This window comes from Rhinatrema bivittatum, chromosome 11 (genome assembly GCF_901001135.1).
Source record: "Rhinatrema bivittatum chromosome 11, aRhiBiv1.1, whole genome shotgun sequence".
Classification (NCBI taxonomy): domain Eukaryota; kingdom Metazoa; phylum Chordata; class Amphibia; order Gymnophiona; family Rhinatrematidae; genus Rhinatrema; species Rhinatrema bivittatum.
Window position 1 is genome coordinate 90,407,468 of NC_042625.1, and position 20,819 is coordinate 90,428,286.

At 41.9% G+C, this 20,819-nt stretch overlaps 2 protein-coding genes across 8 annotated transcripts in view; one reads left to right on the forward strand and one right to left on the reverse strand.

The window, feature by feature from the left end:
* The window catches only part of MACO1 (macoilin 1), a 105,548-nt gene that overhangs the window by 79,134 nt on the left and 5,595 nt on the right, over positions 1-20,819 (reverse strand). For 2 of the 5 annotated variants that reach the window (XM_029619438.1, XM_029619434.1), the window contains exon 1: positions 6,658-6,892. The exons of 1 other annotated variant lie outside the window; for it this stretch is intronic. In XM_029619438.1, coding sequence (XP_029475298.1) covers positions 6,658-6,737 — 80 coding nt within the window. In that variant the 5' untranslated portion in view covers positions 6,738-6,892. 2 more of the 5 variants (XM_029619437.1, XM_029619436.1) reach the window with 2 other exon arrangements.
* Positions 6,989-20,819, forward strand: part of LOC115100707 (RH-like protein) — a 30,738-nt gene continuing 16,907 nt past the window's right edge. Inside the window, exons 1-2 of one of the 3 annotated variants that reach the window (XM_029619441.1) lie at positions 6,989-7,128; positions 14,838-15,024. In XM_029619441.1, the coding sequence (XP_029475301.1) occupies positions 14,858-15,024 (167 nt within the window). In that variant the 5' untranslated portion in view covers positions 6,989-7,128; positions 14,838-14,857. Of the gene's footprint in view, positions 7,134-10,529; positions 10,993-14,837; positions 15,025-20,819 lie in introns of those variants that run through there. The other 2 variants (XM_029619440.1, XM_029619439.1) reach the window with 2 other exon arrangements.

A 20,819-nucleotide genomic window follows, 5' to 3' on the forward strand; every position in this document is an offset into this window, starting at 1 on the left:
ACAGCTACTGAGTAATAACTCAGTAAAACCTTTCCAACTGCAGAATCAGTTGAAAGAAATACTTCAGCACTGTCACTTCAGAAGGAAACAAGAAATCACTGTTTTCCCTTAAGATAAATCCCTGCACAATCATTTTAATGTTGCTTCCCTATTGCTCTCCTTTAGCACCTTTTACTGACCAAGAAGTGACCCAGGACTTACACGGCATACATGCAAATTTGATAATGAATGGTACACAAAGCAGAATGGGGCGCAGGATACAGTAAACTATAGTGAGGAGTAAATCATACTTTATTTTAAGTTTTATTTTTATTAATTATTTATCTAATTTTAATTATTTCTGATTTGTTTATATTATTTTGATATTGTAAACCGCTTTGGTCAGTTAGTTTTACTGGTAAAACGGTATATAAACACGTTTAAATAAAAAAATAAAGAAAAATGGCTTTAAAGAAAAATTTTAAAATGCTATCACAAATTATACTTTCCAGTGCATTACTGCATACAGCAGTGGTTCTCATGCACTGCTTCTATTGTATGCAAATCTACCTCATGCATATTCATTGTGGAAATCCTGAAAACCTGACTAGCTAGGTGTGTCCCGATGACTGCACTGAGAACCCCTGCTATACAGCATCAAACTGCAGATCCTACCAAGCTTAGTTGAAAAAGCAGATGGTCAAACCAGTTTTATGGTGGACATGATTTCTGACACAGGTATTGCTATCTTGTGAGTTTTTACTATTGAACACTGATGGCCAAATCAGTTTTTATGGGCATGACTGGATTTCTCATACTTTACAGTATTGTACTAACAAGGATTGCTGGAACAAGAATACAGAATTTAAATATATTATTCAAAAGGAGCAAAAGGTAATGACTTGTAAAGAGGTCAAAGAAGGGCCTGAAGCAAAGACAAAGGCCCAACTTCCAACCAAGATCAATAACCACAGCATCTATAGGCTTACATCAATCACAGTTTGGTACTTTTTTTGAATAGCTTTTTTAGCGAGCTTACTTTGCTTATTCATGCCCCAAACATAGCTAATCAGCCCTCCATTACTAAATTTCTGATCTTTCTTACACTGTATTATATATTTTTTTTTGCTACTTGACAGAAAACCATGACATGAAGCTTGAAGTCAACTCTTTTTCGGTCATGGCTTGCTGCATGATTTCTTTTTTCTGTTTGCAAAGGACTGAGAAAATTCAGGCAGAAAGATATTACATTGTTTGATGAATAAAAATAATCAGATCCTATGTTAAACAAACCACAGCTTAGAGGTTCTGTTACCTTGGGAAAAATCAAATAAATATTCTTTATAGAACTTTCACAAGGGTCCCTGCTCTGCATCATACGATACATTATCAGCATGAATGATATGCATTAGCCCTTTCCCAAAATTTTGCGTTGCTCTCGTGACATCAAGATATGGGATTGGGAGGAATAAGTGCTCTGAGTATGTTCATGTCATGCTGTCAGTCACTGCAGTGCCTCATTTAAATATAGTAAAAAACTTTTAATCCAATTCCATAGGAATTGGAAAAATACAAATGCAAGAAATTGTGCAAAAAATCTTTTTAGCACCTGATTTTAAAAAAAGATGGGTTTTACTTCAGTAAATGCACCTTACTCAAGTGGGTTTTTGAAAATTACTACAATATATGTAATTGAAGTGCCCATAGGATTTACTCGTGTAAATGGCTTTTGAAAATTGCTATAATAGTATATTACATTTACATGCATAAATCCTTTGAAAATTACCTCCAAAGAATGCTATATTGGTGTAAGTCAGCAGTGTTCACAAACAAGGCCAAATGCACGTTATCTGCCCTGGTGGACTCAATTGATTGATTAGGGGTCCTTCGTTTTCAGTTTAAACAGATTTTCACCCACAAATTTCCCGATTTCTCCAAAGGTGATGACTGGTTTAAACAGATATTCACCCTAATTTCAGATTGATTAAAAAGCTGCTGCAGAGCTGCAGAAGCAGTGTTTCAAGGCCTCCAGCCACTGCTGGAAGCCAGTATGGACCAAAGCACATTCTGTTTCAAGTCCCACCTCCGCATCCACTAAGCAGCCAAAGTACCTGCTGTCTGGTGCCGCAAATGGATTTGAAGCAGGCCCTGTCCACCAGAAGCTCTTCCCGGCAGCTCCCTGGCCCTGCACAAAAGTAGAAGTGCAGTGCTGCAGAGCACAGGAGCCTCAGTAAGCATGCTGCTGAAGGAGAGAGAAGCCTGGAGCTACCCAGTAAAGATGAATGCTGTTGTTGGAGGTAGGGGGAAAGAGACTGTCATGCTAAGCAGGGGATTAGAGTAGAGATGGGGATGCTGCTGAGTGGGTGGGTGGGAGAATCTGTTTAATATTGTTTTACTGTCCTGGCTTCTGTCCACCAAAATACACTTTGATATTTACCCAGAAAAACAATGAATTATTTTTTCATCTGATTTTCTCCTGTTTTTGTTCTAGTCATAATAAACCCTGTTAAACTCCCAGAAAAAAATAAAGAACAAATACTGAAAATGAAGGTCCCTATTATTGTATACATTACTATAATTCACTTTGGGCTCTGGAAAGCAATAACCTGTAATATAAATAAACAAATGAGGATGAGGATGTATGCTATTGTAGCACTCTCCTGAGCCAGCAGATGAATGTAGGAAGAGAGTTAAGATCCAGGGCAAGAGTGGATACTCATTACCTACAACACACATCAGTTAGAAAGAACATTCACTTCACACAAGGACTCAGAATGGAAATAGACTATGGTGTTCTCGGTTGCCCAATTCCCTTACTGTTGTAAAACCATACACCCTTGGTCACCAGTTTTCCCACTACTTCTTCACAAGTGAGGATCCTGTGCTCATTCTATGCTTTCTTGTATTTTGTTACAGGTTTGGCCTCCACTACCTCTCCTGAGACGCTGGTCCATGTATCCCAAACCCTTTCTGTACAGAAATATTTCCTAATGTCACTACTGAATCTACCCACTTTCAGAATCATTATCACCTTTTCCTGATTATACCTCTTCCTATCCTATGCATCTTAGCACTACTCTAACTCTGACCACTGTCTTGTTACATTTTGCAACCTTAAAATCAAATATGACTGTCCCAAGACCTGATTCCTGAACATTAGTATCTCACCCCCATCGTGTACTGCTCCCCTGGGTTTCTGCAAGCGAGAAAGCATAATGCTATACATTTTTGCAATGAAATTTAGTTACTAAGTACTTGACTATTCCTCAAGCTTTCTTAGATCACTTATTTGGTCCACTCCATCAGGAATGGCTACTCTGTTAATTTAGTAACACCTGCAAAAAGAAAAATCTTTCCTGCTAATCCATTCTCTTTCACACGTATCAACACTGACTGGAGGATCCCAAACACACATATACAAGAGGCTCTGACTTAATATACAGATTATATAGCAGATTTAGGAAACTTGTCCAGCAGTCATCACCAGATGTTGTGTGTGATACAAAGGAAAGATATGAGCTTGTGTGACATACAAATGGGTTATGTAATAGTGCTACCCAGTACTATAAGTAGGCAGTAGGAGAGAGAGCCCTGCTTACCAATACAGTACTACAGCATGTCAGTATTGTGTATGTCATAAAAGCCTACATTCCTGGAGATTCAGAGTCCCATGGATGTGTGCTGTGTATTTCTTTAGATGATCATGGCCATGGTACCCGTCTGACAGAGATTGTCTGCACAAAAAAGTCAATGATTTTGCTCAAATATCAGAGCTATCTAATTGAAAATAGACTCTACGATTATTTATATCTTATCTAAGAGTGGCCATCATATAATGCGGGATGTTCATCTTATCTGATTGTATCAAATCAGATATGAATTCAATGATTTATAATCATCAGTCACTCTTTGAAGTTGTAATTTCTTTTATTTTTGTTTTTTTGTTCATTTTCCATTTTTTATATATAAAGAATTAACAGTCACTTAACTTGGGTTGCTGTATTCTCTGCACCTTCCTCTCCAAGCACTTCAAACATATAAATAATCGTAGAGTCTATTTTCAATTAGATAGCTCTGATATTTGAGCAAGATCATTGACTTTTGTGTATATTCATTTCTTGCATATATTGGGTAATCTGAAATTTGTAGAGTTTGTCTGCAAGCAGGAGGTATGTGGTGTGCCAGTCTGAGAGTTGGAGAAATAGAAGAAGCAATAGTTGTGAGTGCACATAAACCTAGACTCAGAATATAATAAAAGATAGTATGCACATAAGTATTAGGGTAAGCCAAACTGGTTTATAAAATATTGAGATTCCTGGTGATAAAAAAAAAGTGTGGCACAGTTTTTGTATAGCAGAAATTCAGTTTTAAAATAGACAGGGCTGTCTCTGGGATGTTGAACTGGGGCAACTGCCACTTCCATGGTCACCCACCCTCATCCCATGCAGCCCGGGGCCATCACTCCCTTCTGTTGTAGCCTGTATGGTGAAGAACAGCTGCTCAGTGTCTCCTTCTACAGCCCAGCCAGTAGGAGGAGGAACCAGCAGTTGCAACACTTCTAACCCACTCCTGCAGCCACTGGTTCATATCTCTCCCCAGACAGAGAAACAGCAGATCTAACCAGCATAGGAAAGAGAGAAGACAATGGTGGCAACATGAACAATAAGAGGCATTGGACTCCCAGTCCCACTCTCCTGCTGACCAGGCCAGAGAGAGGGCAGGAAGGTAAGGAAGTAGCAACCATTAGGGCATTAAGTGATAAGGGTTAGTTTCAGACACTTGGGTGAAATGCTAGCAGCTTCCAAATTTAAATGACTACATGGTTTAAAAAAGAGCAAATCTGTATTCTCAGTCTGTATTTTTCAAATCCACATAGCATCCAGCTCTCTTAAGACAGGATTCATTAAATCTTATTCTCCAGGGACAATCAATACATTCTGATGTGATGCACCCAAACACTGTTGCAAACTTATCACAATTGTTTATTCTATAAAACAGTATTTCTAGGACTTGAATGCAAGTAGGTAGTATTAACTCATCCCAGGGAGGGGGGTCATGTTCCTAACACATAATACATTTTGTCAACTGCCATCAGTTTACACTTGGTTCTCAAACCTCTTAAAACCCTCTCTCCAGAGATATGTAACTAGCATACCAAAATTCTTGCTTATGTAAATTATCCAATGTGGCCAAGAAATTAAAATACTATTTAGTGCAATCTAACCCAGCAGACCAACCTGCATGCAACTGTAAGGGCCTAAAGCACAAGGTACTAAACCTGTCCAATCTAGTTTTTAGGATATGCACAATAAGTGTGCGATTGAGGTAGACAGAGATGCATAGATGCATATACAGGGGTCTCTGTATTTTCATTGTGGATATCCTGAAAACATAAGAATACCAAGCTAGCCCAGCATTCGGTTTCTGACAGTGACCCCTTATAAATAACATCAGACAGACTCAAACCACAACTCATCTATGTATTCCATCTAGATATATATTTGTTAACCCAGGCCCCTCCCCCTCCTCTCAATCTTTAGTATTTGTTTATGTCTTAGACTTCTAGGACAAAGGCATAAACCATACCACTACACTTGTAAACATTGTGATTAGACTCACATCTGTTTTTATGTTTGTTTGGATTGCATTTATGTTGAACTGTACCCCACCCCAAACTTTGAAGGGTGCATGGTATAAAGCTTTTACATAAATCCAGACCTTTTCTTGAACCCTACTATGCTGCTTACAATAACTACATCCACAACTGCAGAATCCACAAGTTAGCTACCCACTGATTAAAGAACTATTTTCTTACATGCATCTTAAAAGTACTGACATACAGTTTCATTGGAAGCCCCCTGGCCCTAGTAGTAAGGACATGGTAAACAACAGCTTGCTTGTAGTTTGTTTTTTTCCCCACTCAGGGCCATGTAAACTTCTATCATATCCTCTTTCTTCCTTTTTAATCTTAAGACACCTAACTTTTTCAGCTCTTAGAAAAGTTAAGTAGCAGCAGTAGTAAGTATGAGAGATGTTCCAATTCCCACACCTTTCAGGTTGGCTTCCCGAGCTCTACGACATTCTTTATGATATGGGGGTGACCAGAACTGCAAAACCTGGCTGGCCGCGGGATCGCTGGCCCAGATACGGGAAGCTAGGGCCTAAAGCAATTAGCCGAATGTGACAGCTCCCCAACAACCATTAAAATAAAAAAAAAAGCCCACTCTCCTCTTCCTGGCTGCTGCTGGCCTTAACACCACCTTCACAGGACGGACACAAGAGCGACGTTTCAGCCGCCTGTGAAGAAGTCCGTGCATACACGCTGCAGCCAGGAGCGCGCGCGCACACACACACACACACACACCTGCTCTCTCCGGGCACCGGTACACAAAAGCGGGGGCCGCACCATCTCCAGTCCCAAGAGCAGGCCACGCTCCTTACTACCGCAATAGCGAGGAGGAGGAGGAGGGGCAGGAGCTCAGGGTGCCCACACGTGCAGGGACCAGGAGGGGAGGGTCTCCCCCGTCACGCGCACCTGACAGGCTCCGCGCCCGAGGCCTAGCGCTCCTTCGCGGCCTCTCCAGTCACATTTCTGCCCCGCTCCGCAGGCGACCTGGCCGGGTCGCGCTCAGCCCTTCTCCTTCACCGCTCTCTCTCTTCTGCGTTTTGCACCTTTACCTGCCGTAGATGCCCTCTGTGATTCGGTTCCGTTTTAACGGCCGCCGGAGTTTGCTGCAGTCCGCATTCCGCCGCTTCATCCTCCCGTCGCCTGCGCCCGCCCGAGCCTCCCCGCCCCGTCCAGCCGGGGAGGAGGGAGTGGAAATTAAAGGACAATTTTTTTTAAATGTTTTTCTTTAAAAAAAAAAAAAAAAAATCTCAGTGTCTCTCTCCCCCACGTCCGCCCGCAGGAGTAATTAGGCGGACAGAGGTTTTATTTTCGTTTTTTTTGAAACAAAGAAATAAATATTAGGACCCTCCTCCTGGCTTCTTAGCACAGCCTCAACGCGGCCGCGACGTCACGCCGACTCGCATTGTGATGGACGCAACCCTGCAGCCAATCAGACGGGTGGAAAGGAAGCGGGAACAATGAGCGGCAGCGGGGCCAGCCAACCGCGGCCCGGGAGACAAGCTGCCAATCGCTGCAACGAGGCAAGGTGACAGCGGAGTATGGGGGGGGGAGAGAGGCTGGTTTATTATTATTCTTTTCAAAGGCCCCTCAGACTGGAGGGGGAGGGGCGGGAAACCGCTGCGCGGGATTGACAGAGCAGAGCGCCAATCGCCGCTGGCTGCTGGTGACGCTTGACCAGTAGACAGCTGCGGGGGAAAGGAGCCCTCGGAGCTGGCGCGTGTGGCTTTTTTTTTTTTTTTTTACCTGAGGGAGGACGGAACGGACGAATGAGGGCGGCGAGGCAGCGCTGGATGACAGCTGGTCGGCCAATGGCGCCGCGCCGAGGCGGGGCCGCCGCCGCGGGTGGGCGGGGTTAGTGCGAGGCACAGGGTGGCCAAACATGGGTTGGTTTTGTTTTGGTTCCACGTCTGCAGGAGGTGGGCTGGGCCTGGGACAGAGGCCGTCCGCGGTGCTGGTGCAAGCGGCTGCTGGGGGCTCCTTGCTTTTTATTACGCCCCAAACCAGGAACTCCCGTGGGGCTCCAATAAGTCCAAGGAGCTTCTAAGCTCGAGGGATGGGAATTGCCCGAGCAGAATTCGAGTCCAGGTCTCCTGCTTCCTAGTTCAGTGGAGCCACTAGGCCGCATGACTTTCCATATAACTCGCATTATAAGTGACCAGTTTTCGGGAGTGAGGAAAATGTAGCAGAATCCTTAAACTGCATTTTCCCGGATACATTAAAAAATAGAATTTAAAATAAAACAAAAGGGAAATCTTTTGTTTTTTGGTTAAGCTTAGGACTTGCTTTATGAAGCTTTTTTTCTTTCTTCCCATAAACACAGAAAAGGAGACAAAATAAATCTTACCGAGTCATTGGTTTCCAAAACATGTACATATTTCTAAGTTTGGATGCATGGAATGTTGTTGACTTTTAAAAATCCTCTAGTGATGGGTTCAGTGACATTGCTGCTCAGTCAAGATGTAGTGACATCTTAGAAACAATACACATACATTTACATGGAAAGTTTTATCCAGGCGAGGACTTGATACAGCTGGAATCATGTATTCTTCCGTGAGAAATCACGATTACTTAGCTGAACTAATTTGTAAGAGTTTATTTGTGAAAAATAAGGAGTTGGATTAGTGAGAGGCTGAAATTCCTGCTTCAACTTGGCCAAGTCTCTATTTCCCTAGGGTTGCCAACTCTGGTTGAACCTGTTTCTAGAAGTAATGACTCCAAGGAATGGACTTCTTGTATTTCTTTAAACTGAACAATATTGAAAAATCACTAGATTTTCTTTAATCTTATTTTTAAAAAGGTAGTGAGGTTTACTTTAGTTCTTAATGCATGCAAATTCTGTGTATGTGAGCTAATTTCATTCAGTTCTTTAAAAAGGTAAACAACATTTGTAGACATCCAAAATGTATTCATTAGACTACAAAAATGGAATCAACATTAGTTCTCTCACAAACATTTGGTCTTTGCTCGTGTTGTCTTTGGCTGGATGTAAGAAACTAGGAGAAGCTGATAAGATACATTTGAATCATATCTGAGTAATCTTATTTTTGAGAATTGCTTATGAGATTTCTTCAGGATTGTGAGCAGCAGTATCGTGGAAGTTAACTTAGAGCCTCCAGGTATCCCATTAGAATGCATTTTGGGGCAGGGATTCATTGCACATGTATGTAACTTTGTTGTACAATGGCCTGGTTTGGCATGCCATTTAAGCCTGAAAATAGATATATAATGAGTTTATTTTGTCTTAGTTCTGTGGGGTCGTTGACTTTGTTTAGAATGTTGTGTGGTGACCCTGAAGCATATCTGGAGTGGAAATTTAGAACTAATTGTTCCAAAGAGATGGCACAAAAGCTAGAAAGGTAATTGTTATTCACAATGCTGTCATGTTTTCATGAACACTTTTTAACCAGGTCTGAAAGCACTGTGGCGGTGGTTCAATGTCAAGTTTGATATATTGGTTCTGAATGGATATATAATTTTATTTTTTTTTGCAGAGTTTTGTGTTACTTTACAAAGTATCTGATAATGAAGGTGTCATTGTTACTGAGGTGACACCAGAATGTTACATGTTTTTTTTGTATAGTGAGTAGTAAGGGGAAACATCCTAGTTCAACCCAGCCAATGTAGTATAGATTTCTTTTAATTCATAAATCTATGTATTTTGTATTTGCAGTCTACTACTAAAAATCAGAGGTGATATATTAATCACACACTGTGACATTATTTATGAAACATTTATTTTTACAATATCATTCTGAGAGGAGTGGTAGTGAAATGATCATAGCGGGGAGCATGGGGGTGGGGGAGCAGAGGAAGGAGAAATAGATTCATGTAGGGCATATATTACCATTGCATGGGACATCCACTGTTGCAGATGGGCAATATCAGATGCATGGTACCAACAAGATGTTGAAAAGCACCAAAAGTGAATGCATATGCGTGATTGTCACTACCTCATTAATACAATAATAGCTGTGAGGCTTCATAGTTTAAGAAATAAAGCTCTTAATCTGTGTCTTATGCCTCACACACTCGCCTCTTTCATTAGGGAACTATATATTCTGGTATTTGAAGGGGATGTCTGTATGAAAACTAAAATCACTAACAAGTTAAAATAGCTCCTGGTGGAAATATAATAAATGACATCATGCTAGGGTGTCCCATTCATATCTAAGTGTTTTGTCATGGTTTAAATTACACCTTCAGTCATATTTTTGTGAATGAAGACATGTTACGCATTTCTGCAACTAGAGTTGCCCCTCTCCCTAAATACTTCACAATAATAAATGTGTTTTGTTTTTTTTAAGAGCAGGCAGTTTCTTCCTGCTCCTTTGGATTTCGACCACAATCAGAACTATCCTCTGAGGTGTTATGGTGCCATGAGTCTACCTCTAGATTTTTTTCTCCTGTTTTTATATCCTTCCCATGCAATTCAGCAATCATACCAATCACAAGCATTGGCTCCCACTGGTCTAGATATCACTGTTTATTTATATTTTCTCTGCCTTTCCTAAATCTTCTGTGGGCATAGAAAGAAATACATTAAAACAGCCCATAATGGGCCATAAATACTGCTTCTGCAGAATTCCATTGCTGGCCACCCCAAGAACTGAACCCAGGTCTTTTGCATGGCAGTGAATAGTTTGTTTTTAAAAATGCTATATTGTCTATCCACTGTGCAGTATTTCAGGAGTACAGACAAGAAGCAGTAAATCAGCTGAGAATTCTCTAAACGGACATGCAGAGGTGTCAGGAATGACCTCTCGTGCATTGAAATACGATGTGAACATGGAGCACATGTGATGTCATTTGTGACATCATAGCCAACGTGAACCAATAGTGATCCTGTGTGAAGACAGGTAATCTGTGATTTGTTTTCCTAAAGCAGCTTCCCAAGAGCTTAGGAGAACTGCTTAAAGAATTTCAGTAAAACGACAGTAGTAAAACATTGATCTAAGGTTAGTATAGTCCTACTTATTGTTTGCTGTTTTCTTTTAAACCAAATTGTGTGTACTCCAAAGTGTAACTCGAGGTACTGAAAATAGTAATTGTTTTTGCAGGATGGCGCTCTTAAACATTAAAATGTTTTAAATGCATCCAATGTGCTTTGTGACCTGCCTGTCAGAGATAAGAGGAGCTGTTCCTTGCTAACGCCTCTTGGGTTTTCTTATCATTTCATGACTTACTCTGGAGCAAATGTTTTTTACTGGAACATACATATATTCTTTACATTTGCATTAGAATGGCTCCTAGGTATACACCCAGCATCAGAGGTCGTCTGCCATGGTTGGCACTGCTTTTGGAAATTACTTTTATAATCATATTCTTGTTTTTAATTTCCTTTGAGCCCACTAAAAGCAACGGCAATATCATCAAGATCTATCCAGGTGAGGGTACAAAGTTGTTTAGATACTAAATGCGCTAATTTGCAACTGTGCAAACCTAATGCTGCAGTGTGAACTAATGTAGTTTGTTTAGAAATCATGAAGATAGGATTTTAATAAACATATGTTTTATGCAAAGGTATGAAGTTATGCAGTCTTTGCCATAAAGAGTTTATCATTTATATTACAAAATTACTTCTGCAGGGAAAAAATGATGTATCTGAATGCATGAAAGGGTTCACCAAACAATCTGCCATGCAAATTCTGAAGTTTGCTATTCAAGATTCAAATTCACTAACCTGTAATGCAATTCTCTCATTGCAAGTCAAAGAAAATGTATCAGGAATAATTGCTATTCAGATTTTCAAACCTAATGGTGAATTCTGAGTGCTAACCATCCATAACCAGCCTTTTTCTCTGTTCCTTCTATCTTTTTGATTCTTGGAGTTGGCATTTGTGAAATGCACTAATAGTAGGAACACAGAGCTAGTAAGCTCCAAAGGTTAAACTGACACATGAATGTACTTATGTTTCTTATGTATATTAATATACTTCCCTCTTATACTGATCACTATTTTTACCTAGGATGGTGCGATTCCTTTTCAAGTAGGAAACCAGGAATGGCCCTTGATGCCATCCTAGTCTGAAATCTCTTGTAAGCTTGGTGCCTTTCTGGCCTGGCCATCAGCTGATGCCAAATGGTAGCCAAATCAGTTGTCATAGTAGCCATTGGTTATTTAGTAGTTAGAATTCTGTTGCCTTATTTGGAGACTAAGAAAACAAGTGAACCACTGACTATCTTTATCTATTTAGAACAGGAACTTAGCTAATAAACCCCAAATATGTGGGGTTTAATGTATTTAATATTATTAAATGATCATGTGACACATGAATCAACCAGATGCAACGATGAACAATAGCCATAGCAAGTACAGAGGATCGTCTTTTGCTCCCCCTGGATCTGGCAGTCTCCTTTTATGGATTAGTGGCTCAGTGCAAGAGGGAGAGGGGTGCGGGTGTTCTTTTGCCAAGCTTTATGCACTCCAGAAAACAAACTGGTAACTTTCTGTGCCTACCTTAGAGTCCTTGTTTACTCTAGGGCATCAGAGGCTCAGGGGTTACCAAATGGATGCACTTTTGAAAACTTCAGAGTTTTAGTGGCATGCACCTGCTATTTATGAGGGGGTGATGGAAGGAAAGTCCATGGAGACAAATGATGAGGGAACAAGGGGGACTTCCTTGAAATGAGGTGAGTTGGAAGGTATGGAGAAAGTTCTCATCTCCACCCTACCCTTTTGCTTCTATGGATGTCCTGTCCTGGTTTCTGGTGGAGGAGTTAGCAGTGTCTGCATGCAATGACTGACAGTCAGGATGGGCTCAGCTGCTTCCTACCACCTGAAGGAACTGAAGGGGAAGGTGACAGATAATTTCTGTCAGGTAGGGCTCTGGGTGAAGCATAATATAATATTATACTGCATTGCACTTTAAGGGCCACTGAGACTCGCAAAAAATGTTTTGCTCTGCAGTGGTAAGTCGAGTAGTTCTAGGACACATACATTTCAGTTGGAGTCTACTCTGCTACACTTACTGAAAAGTAATGATGCTTTCCAAGACAATTGTAATGAATGCAAAAACCATATAACTTTTGTGGGTTGCACAGAACAGACAAGAAAGATCTTTCCTCGAATGCATTTACAGTAGTTCTAGAAGAAGGTTATAAAAAACAAATAAACTTTTGTATGTTGACAGTATAATACTTATTTAAAGAGCACCGTTTTTCTAATCAGTTTCTTCTGTGTCTTCAAAAGATTATCTTGTTAAGACCAGCAAATAAGTTGGAGGGGAAAGAGCACATGTATAGAGCCAGTGTAAACTATTCACCATTTATAAAAGCTTGTGCGGCACTGATCACACCATGCAATGCTTCTAGGTAAAGACAGATATGCCAGCAGAGTAATTCAATAAATTAGCAAGCGTAGTTTGTGATAGGTCACAGAGGAGAGGAGCTACATTTCATGGAAACTAGAAGATAATATTTCTGAAAAAGATGGGGAACTGGCTTTCACAGGAAGAAGACTTGAAGATGAGGAGAAGCCTGCGCGAGTGTGGTCATGCTGTCATATTTAAACAAGTTTTTAAATCCAGTTTTTAGGTGTACATGGATTAAGCAAATTAACATATTTTACAACCCAGCATAGAGCATGGAGTTTGAGATGATGCTAGAATGTATAGCGGAGGCTTCTTCAAAGGTTTACATCGTAAGCAAGATGAACTGAAAGGGTGCGGTGAGCATTAAAATCAGCCTGGCACAGGAGACTATGTTTGGGGGCTGATAAGGGCACTCTCGATATTACAGATGGAGTTTTAAGAATTAAAACATTCATATTTCTTGTTCAACGCATTTTGATCCCCTTTCCTCCTGATTGTCAGAGCCTTATTCAAAATATGCATCATAAATCTTAAAAGCTGGGGGTGGAGATTTAATTTCTAAAGCAGTTTTCTGACAATTTTATTACCCAGACTGAATTAAGATGATAAATTTAAAGCCATACCCATAAATGTGTTATACAAGTGGCTAGCTGTCCTTTATTTGAAAGGCCAATCCTGTTCTGTAAGTCCTGACCATTTTTTTTGCTCTATCGTGCAAATAAAAGGAAAAGAAATACAACTTTATCCAGTTCAGGGCATCTGAGCCTTTGTAGCACATCCTTAATTCCCACCATGAAAAATATCCAACAGAATAGCTTTTGAAAGTTGACTGCACTGTAATAGCCACACTGGATTGAATTTATCCCAGATTTCTTAGCACACAAATGACTTGGGGACAATTCTAAAGAGGACATTCTAACACTTCATGTCCATGGGGCAAATACCTGGTACATTTCATACTCAAATGCTGACATGCAGTTTGCTCTGGTGCATAGCGCAGAGCTCCAATAGGACCTTACGTGGCAGTTTATTTTAAATTTGTTTTTAAAGAGTTAGGAACTATCATGTTTTTCCTATATATTTCTGGCTGCTTACCTATCCTATCATACAATTTTAAAATTAGATTGCAGTTTTGAAAATAATAAAACTGCCTCATCAAAGCCCCAATCACCCCAGAGGAGAAAAATTCCTCATTACGTATTGATCAGCATCATCATCTTACATGCAAAAAAAAAAGTAAAATAAAGACAGTGTAAAATCTCACACGTAAAGACAGAAACAGAGAAAATGATGGTAGAAAAGGACACAATTGCCCATCCCTTCTGCCCAGCAAGCTCACATCCTATCTGATTCACAGACTATCAGGGTCTGGGCCTTGTAGATTACTTGTTTGAGTTGTGTCCTGGTTAATTGGTTAAGGGTATTACGTGTCGCATCGGTAAGTCACCCCCTTGATTATTTGTATACCTAAACTTCCTCGTGTGCTATTTGATTTACATTGGTGTGTCACCCCTGTGTTTGCTTGTTTTCCCAGATTCCCCCCCCCCCCCCCAAGACTATAAAGTTCATGTCTTAGTTTTCTGCTGTCAGATTTTGTAACTGTAGGAGGCCGGATCCTTCAAACGTGCCTCTTTTCTCATTTCACTTCTCTCACCTGTAGGGATCTGCAGTGTTTATTCCATGCCCTTTTGAATTCCTTCGCTGTCCTGGTCCTCACCATTTCCTCTGGTAGGGTGTTCCATGTGGCTGCCTGTATGCTCATAAAGCAGCTCACTTGTTAAGTATCTCCTCCAATTGGCTTCCCTTTCTCTTTGCAAGAAAAAAAAAAGGCGATGGGAAACCCAGGAAGTGTTCAGAAAGGACATGCCCTTAGGTTTCTCTAAATAACCATCTTATTTGTGTCAAACCATTTTTGACAGCTCTTCAAGACGTCAATGTTATGGTGTTTCTTGGATTTGGTTTCCTTTTGGCCTTTTTGAGAAGATTTGGATTCAGTGCTGTTGGGTTCAGCCTCCTCGTTGCCGCCCTTGGGACCCAGTGGGCTATCATTATGGATGGCGTTTTCTTTCATTGTAAAGAGGGACGCATGACGGTCAGCATACACAGGTAATTTATCATCTCAGTATATACTTTAATATTCTCCTCCTTCCTCTTCACCTTCTCCTTCAACAGGATCCACACCTACCTCTTCATAATCATTTTCCAAGGCAGCCATGTCCTCATGGGCCTCAGAGAACTCACCTTCCTCCATACCCTCCCCCAAAGGCACACCTGGCACACATCAAATCAAACTTAGTGACTCAGTGTCAACCATTGCAGATTTGAGAACGTTCCTGCTGTGTTGCTTATGATTTAGGTCATCATTCCTCAGCTCCATTTTGGTTTCTTACCAGCACTCAGTAGCAGTATCCTGTGTAATTTCAATGTGAGCCTTCATAGGTTTTTGTTGCTGATTATTCTGTGATGATGCAGGAGAAAGTAGAGTCTTAATTTTATGTTTCTGCGACTGTGTGGTACATGTGTTACTATTGTAAATCTTAAATTGTTAACCGTCTAGGGACTGGTTGGGATTAGGCAGTATATCAAGTCAGATAATAAATAAATACAATGTTAGGTTTTATCAGTTTAGGAAAATCAAGAAAAGGGATTTTTTTTAAAGACTTTCGCAATTTCAGTGTTTACCTGTTTTTGTGTTTTTCTACCACATCAAGTACAGAGTTCTAATAGCCTTATTGGTCCTGGAGAAATCTGGAATCTTTGTATGTCATAATACCTTTATCACATCAGCAAAAAGATGTTGTGGTATATGAGCATGTGAGACTCTGCAGGTCCCTTTTTTAGATGAGACTGCAAAGGCTGAAGGATGAAGGTTTTATCCCTTTACCATCTCTGGACACCTCCTGAAGACCTCTACTGTGAAAATTCCCACCCTGCAACCTTCTCTAACTATTAATGCTTCATTCTTCACGTATTATTGCATTTTTTTCCTCTGCATTCAGGCAGGCCAATCCCCACCAGTGGGTTAGGCACCTCTGCCGGCAAATGAAAATGGAGTAAGAAGCCAACCTCATGGATATATAGTCCCAACCCAACATTAGCCTGCCAGTATTCTCTGTCTCCAGCAGATGGTGGACATGCATTTCTCTACTGGGGATTGCCTTAAAAAAAAAAAAAGATTATATAGCACTGCTTGCCTCCTGAGGTGATACTGTTCGGTCCCTCCCTCAGTAGAGAGCCTTTAGTCCAGTAGCCTTGGTTGGCGTGGACTTAAAAAATTAGCAGTTGCAGACCGAGAGAGGCTCGGCAGTGAAGGCTTTCAGCCTCTCCTCTTGTAGTTGGGACCCATTCTTGCTCTCAGACAGGGAGGGCTGAGCTCAGGTAAAAGTTTTTATTTCACACACAAAAAAAAAAAAGAGAGGAACTGTTTTAATGAGGATTCTTCCTACCGAGTCTTCCTCCTCGGCTTTTGGCTTCTCCCGCATACGTCTCTAGGGAGTTTGGTGAGGTGTGGAGGCAGCTCAGGTATTGCGGGTTGAACAGCCTTTTGGCTATGTCCTGCTCTTAGGTTTCTCCTTCTTGGCGAAGGCCTCCTTGTATGTGTAGATCCGCGTCTCATGTTGGGAGCGGGTTGCTAAGTGGGTTTTTTCTGGATGCACATTTTGTGCATCTAGTTAGGCGCATGTCTATACGTGTGTATTGAGCACGTACCAACCATGGCAAAGAGGTCAAAAAAGTCTAAGCGCTTACCTAATTGTGCTGCATGCCACATCAGGGTGATACAACTAGAGCTTTCTGCAAGCCTACGTCGGCACTGCCTGGATGCTTGGGGGGATTTGCCTCGTATTGATTTTGTTGACACTGGTCCATCCCCACGGTTTGAGGGGAGTGGGACCAGAGGCGACATCCACTGGCTGAGTCATCTGCCGGGGACACTTGCTCTCAGGTCCATGTGGGGCCTGGTATGGAGCCATCCTCCTTTTCCTGGGTGGCATTCTTCCAGGGACTACAGACCTTTCTACAGGGGCATCTGTCTGAGTTGGCAATACCTGCTACTTTAGGTTCGCATGCTTGGAGTTCTCCCGTGTTGCCACCACAGGCAAACACGTCCTGACGATGTTCGAATGGATGTAGATTTAGCTGACACTGATGATGTTTATAGTGGCTCCCCTATTGAGGAAGAGGTCTAGAACAGGTAGATGTGAATCGGTTATTTACTCTTTCGGATAATAGAAAGACTAGGGGGCACTCCATGAAGTTAGCATGGGGCACATTTAAAACTAATTGGAGAAAGTCCTTTTTCACTCAACGCACAATTAAACTCTGGAATTTGTTGCCAGGGGATGTGGTTAGTGCAGTTAATGTAGCTGGGTTTAAAAAAGGATTGGATAAGTTCTTGGAGAAGTCCATTACCTGCTATTAATTAAGTTGACTTAGAAAATAGCCACTGCTATTACTAGCAACAGTAACATGGAATAGACTTAGTTTTTGGGAACTTGCCAGGTTCTTATGGTCTGGATTGGCCACTGTTGGAGACAGGATGCTGGGCTTGATGGACCCTTGGTCTGTCTCAGTATGGCATGTTCTTATGTTCTTATTCCCCCAGATTTGGAGCCACATAGGACTCTTTTCTGTTTGTTTCATAGAAATGAGTTGCTGAGCCTGATCGCTCAGACTTTGAACACCCTCAAAATGGTTGGAAATGATTCTTTGGGTGTGCAGAAGAAGAACCCCATATTGTCACCCTACGCAAGGCTTCATGTTTCTTTCCCCTCCTGAATGCGATTCTGGAGCTGATTGACCTTGCATGGAGTGTGCCAGAGACGAGCCTTAAAGTGGGGTATGTCTTGGCGTGTTTATGCCCCTTGGATCTGCAGGCCGGAGAGCAGTTGTGCTTCCCAAAGGTGGATGCTTTGGTGTGTTCTGTCACTAAACGAGCCACCTTTTGGAAGTAGGAGCAGCTCTTAGGGATGCTCAGGATAGGAGGATTGAGGCTATCCTTAAGCAAGCCTTTCAGGTAGTGGCGATGAATTTGCAAATTGCTTCTTGTTGTGCCCTGGTAGCTTGAGCTACCTTGCATTTTTCTTGAGACTCTGGCAGCACTGTTTCGGATAGCGGATCTATGATAGAACCATGGGCAGTCTTCTTAGCTAATGCAGGCTATGACCAGGTATGCACAGCTGCCAGAGGAGTTGCTTCTATTATAGCAACTAGACGGCAGCTGTGGCTGTGCAAATAGTCAGCAGACATTATTTCTAAGTCCAATCTCACCAAGCTGCCCTTCAAGGGTTCACTTTTGTTTTGCAGTGAGTTGGAAAAGAAGACAAATAGAAGGGGGGAATCCCAAGCTCCTCACTTGCCAGAGGAGAAGTAGATGGTTTCTCAGACTTTTTGGGCAAGTGGCCATTCTCAAGATTACTGGAGATTTCATCCTTATAGGGGAGCATCTTCCCCAAGATCCCGTTCCTTTGGTAGGTCTCAGTCCTTTCACCCCAGAAGGCCTCAGAAGGATGTGGGCTCCGGAAGTGGAGCCCCTTGATCTTCTCAATGAAGATTTGCGAGCTCACCTGTTGATACAGGAAATATAGGTGGGCACCTATCTCACTTTTATCACAGGTGGGTCCCGATTACTTTGGATCAATAGGTCCTCAAAGTGTTTCGGGATGGCTATGCTCTAGAATTTCTTTGCATTCCTCCGGATGCCTTTATGATATCTCAGTGCAACTCCCCTCAGAAGAAGGTAGCAGTGGAAACGCGATTGCAAAGTCTGTTGGACCTGAAAGCCATGATCCCTGTTCCTGAATTGCAACAAGATACATGCTGCTATACCAAATCGCAGCACAATCGGGAATTCCTTACGATTGGATCTGACAGAGGAATACCATCATAACTTGTGGCCTGGTTTGGCCTCTGTTGGAAACAGGATGCTGGACTTGATGGACCCTTGGTCTGACCAGTATGGCAATTTCTTATGTTCTTACCGGGAACATCAACGGTTCCTAGGGTTCCCTGGATACTGAGGGAGCTCAGAGATTTGCTGGTAGGTCCACTCAAAGACCTGTTCAATAGATCCCTGGAAATGGGAGTGTTGCCACGAGATTGGAGGAAAGCAGTGAGAGCAGAGAGGAGGCTGAAAACTATGGGCCGGTTAGCCTCGCATCGATGGTGGTAAAATTAATGGAGACGCTACTGAAGGAAAGGATAATGAACTATCTACAATCCGGTGGGTTGCTTGACCCGAGGTAGCATGAATTCATCAGGGGAAAGTCCTTTCAGACAAATCTGATTTTTTTGATTGGGTGACCAGAGAATTGGATCAGGGAAGAGCGCTCGATGTGATTTACTTGGATTTTAGTAAAGCTTTTGATACGGTCCCACATGGGAGACTCGTGAACAAAATGAGGAGCTTGGGAGTGGGTGCCAAGGTACTAGCATGGATTGCAAATTGGTTGACTGACTGATAGGAGACAGCGAGTAATGGTAAATGGAACCTACTTTGAAGAAAAAACGGTGTTAAGTAGAGTGTCACAGGGATCGGTTTTGGTACTAGTTCTGTTCAATATCTTTGTGAGTGACATTGCAGAAGGGATAGAAGGTAAATTTTGTATATTTGCGGATGATACAAAGATCAGCAACAGCGTAGACATGCCTGAAGGAGTAGAGAAAATGAAAAGTGATTTAAGAAAGATTGAAGACTGGTCAAGGATTGGCAGCTGAGATTCAATGCCAAGAAGTGCAGAGTCCTGCATCTGGGGTGCGGTAATCCAGAAGAGCCATATGTGATGGGCGGTGAAAGACTAATGCACACGGACTGGGAGAGGGACCTTGGTGGGATAGTGTCTGATGATCTGAAGGCAGCAAAACAATGTGACAGGGCAACAGCTAAAGCCAGAAGAATGCTGGGCTGCATAGAGAGAAGAATAACCAGTAAGAAAAAAGAGGTGATAATGCCCTTGTACAGGACCTTAGTGAGGCCTCACCTGGAGTACTGCATTCAATATTGGTGCCTGTATCTCAAAAAGGATAAAAACAGGATAGAGGCGGTCCAAAAAGAGTGACCAAAATGGTGTGGGGTCAGCATAGGAAGACTTGAGAGGCTGAAGGATCTGAATATGTAGACCCTGGAGGAAAGGAGATGCAGGGGACATATACAGACCTTCAGATACCTGAAAGGTTTTAATGATGCACAATCGTCAAACCTTTTCCTTAGAACTAGGAGTCATGAAATGAAACTCCAGGGGGGATGACTCAGAACCAATGTCAGGAAATATTTCTTCATGGAGAGGGTGGTGAATGCCTGGAATGCTTTTTCAGAGGAGGTGGTGAAGACAAAAACAGTGAAGGAATTCAAAGGAGCATGAGATAAACACTGTGGATCCCTAAAGGCTAGAGGATGGAAATGAAGAAAAGAGTGCATGGAGGTGGTGTGGCGGTTGCAACCCTTAAGAAGTAAGCCTTGCTACTGTTAATGCAACTCCATCATTGCTCTCTGCTTCAACGGCAGTGGAAAAAGGGGATTTAGATTCAGACAGCAAACCAAAGAGGGCCCCGACTTTTACGGTTTGAGGAACAAATAAACATAGGGGTAACTTGATGATGCAGCTTTTACTATCCTTAATCAATAAGCCTGATTCTTTTGATGCAACTCCAACTCTCTGCTTCCACGGCAAGGGCTAAGAGAAATTGGATTCAAACAGCATCTCACAAGAGCCCTGACTTTTATGGTCTGGGAAACTGATAAGCATGGGGGGAGGGCTGCACAGTGCAGCAGATACTAGCAAAAACTTGCTGGGCAGACTGGGTGGATTATTTGGTCCTTTTCTGCCATTATTTCTATGTTTAGTTTGCCATTTTGGGTCACCATTACCAGTTTCAGGCCTTGCCTTTCAGGCCGACCACTGTGC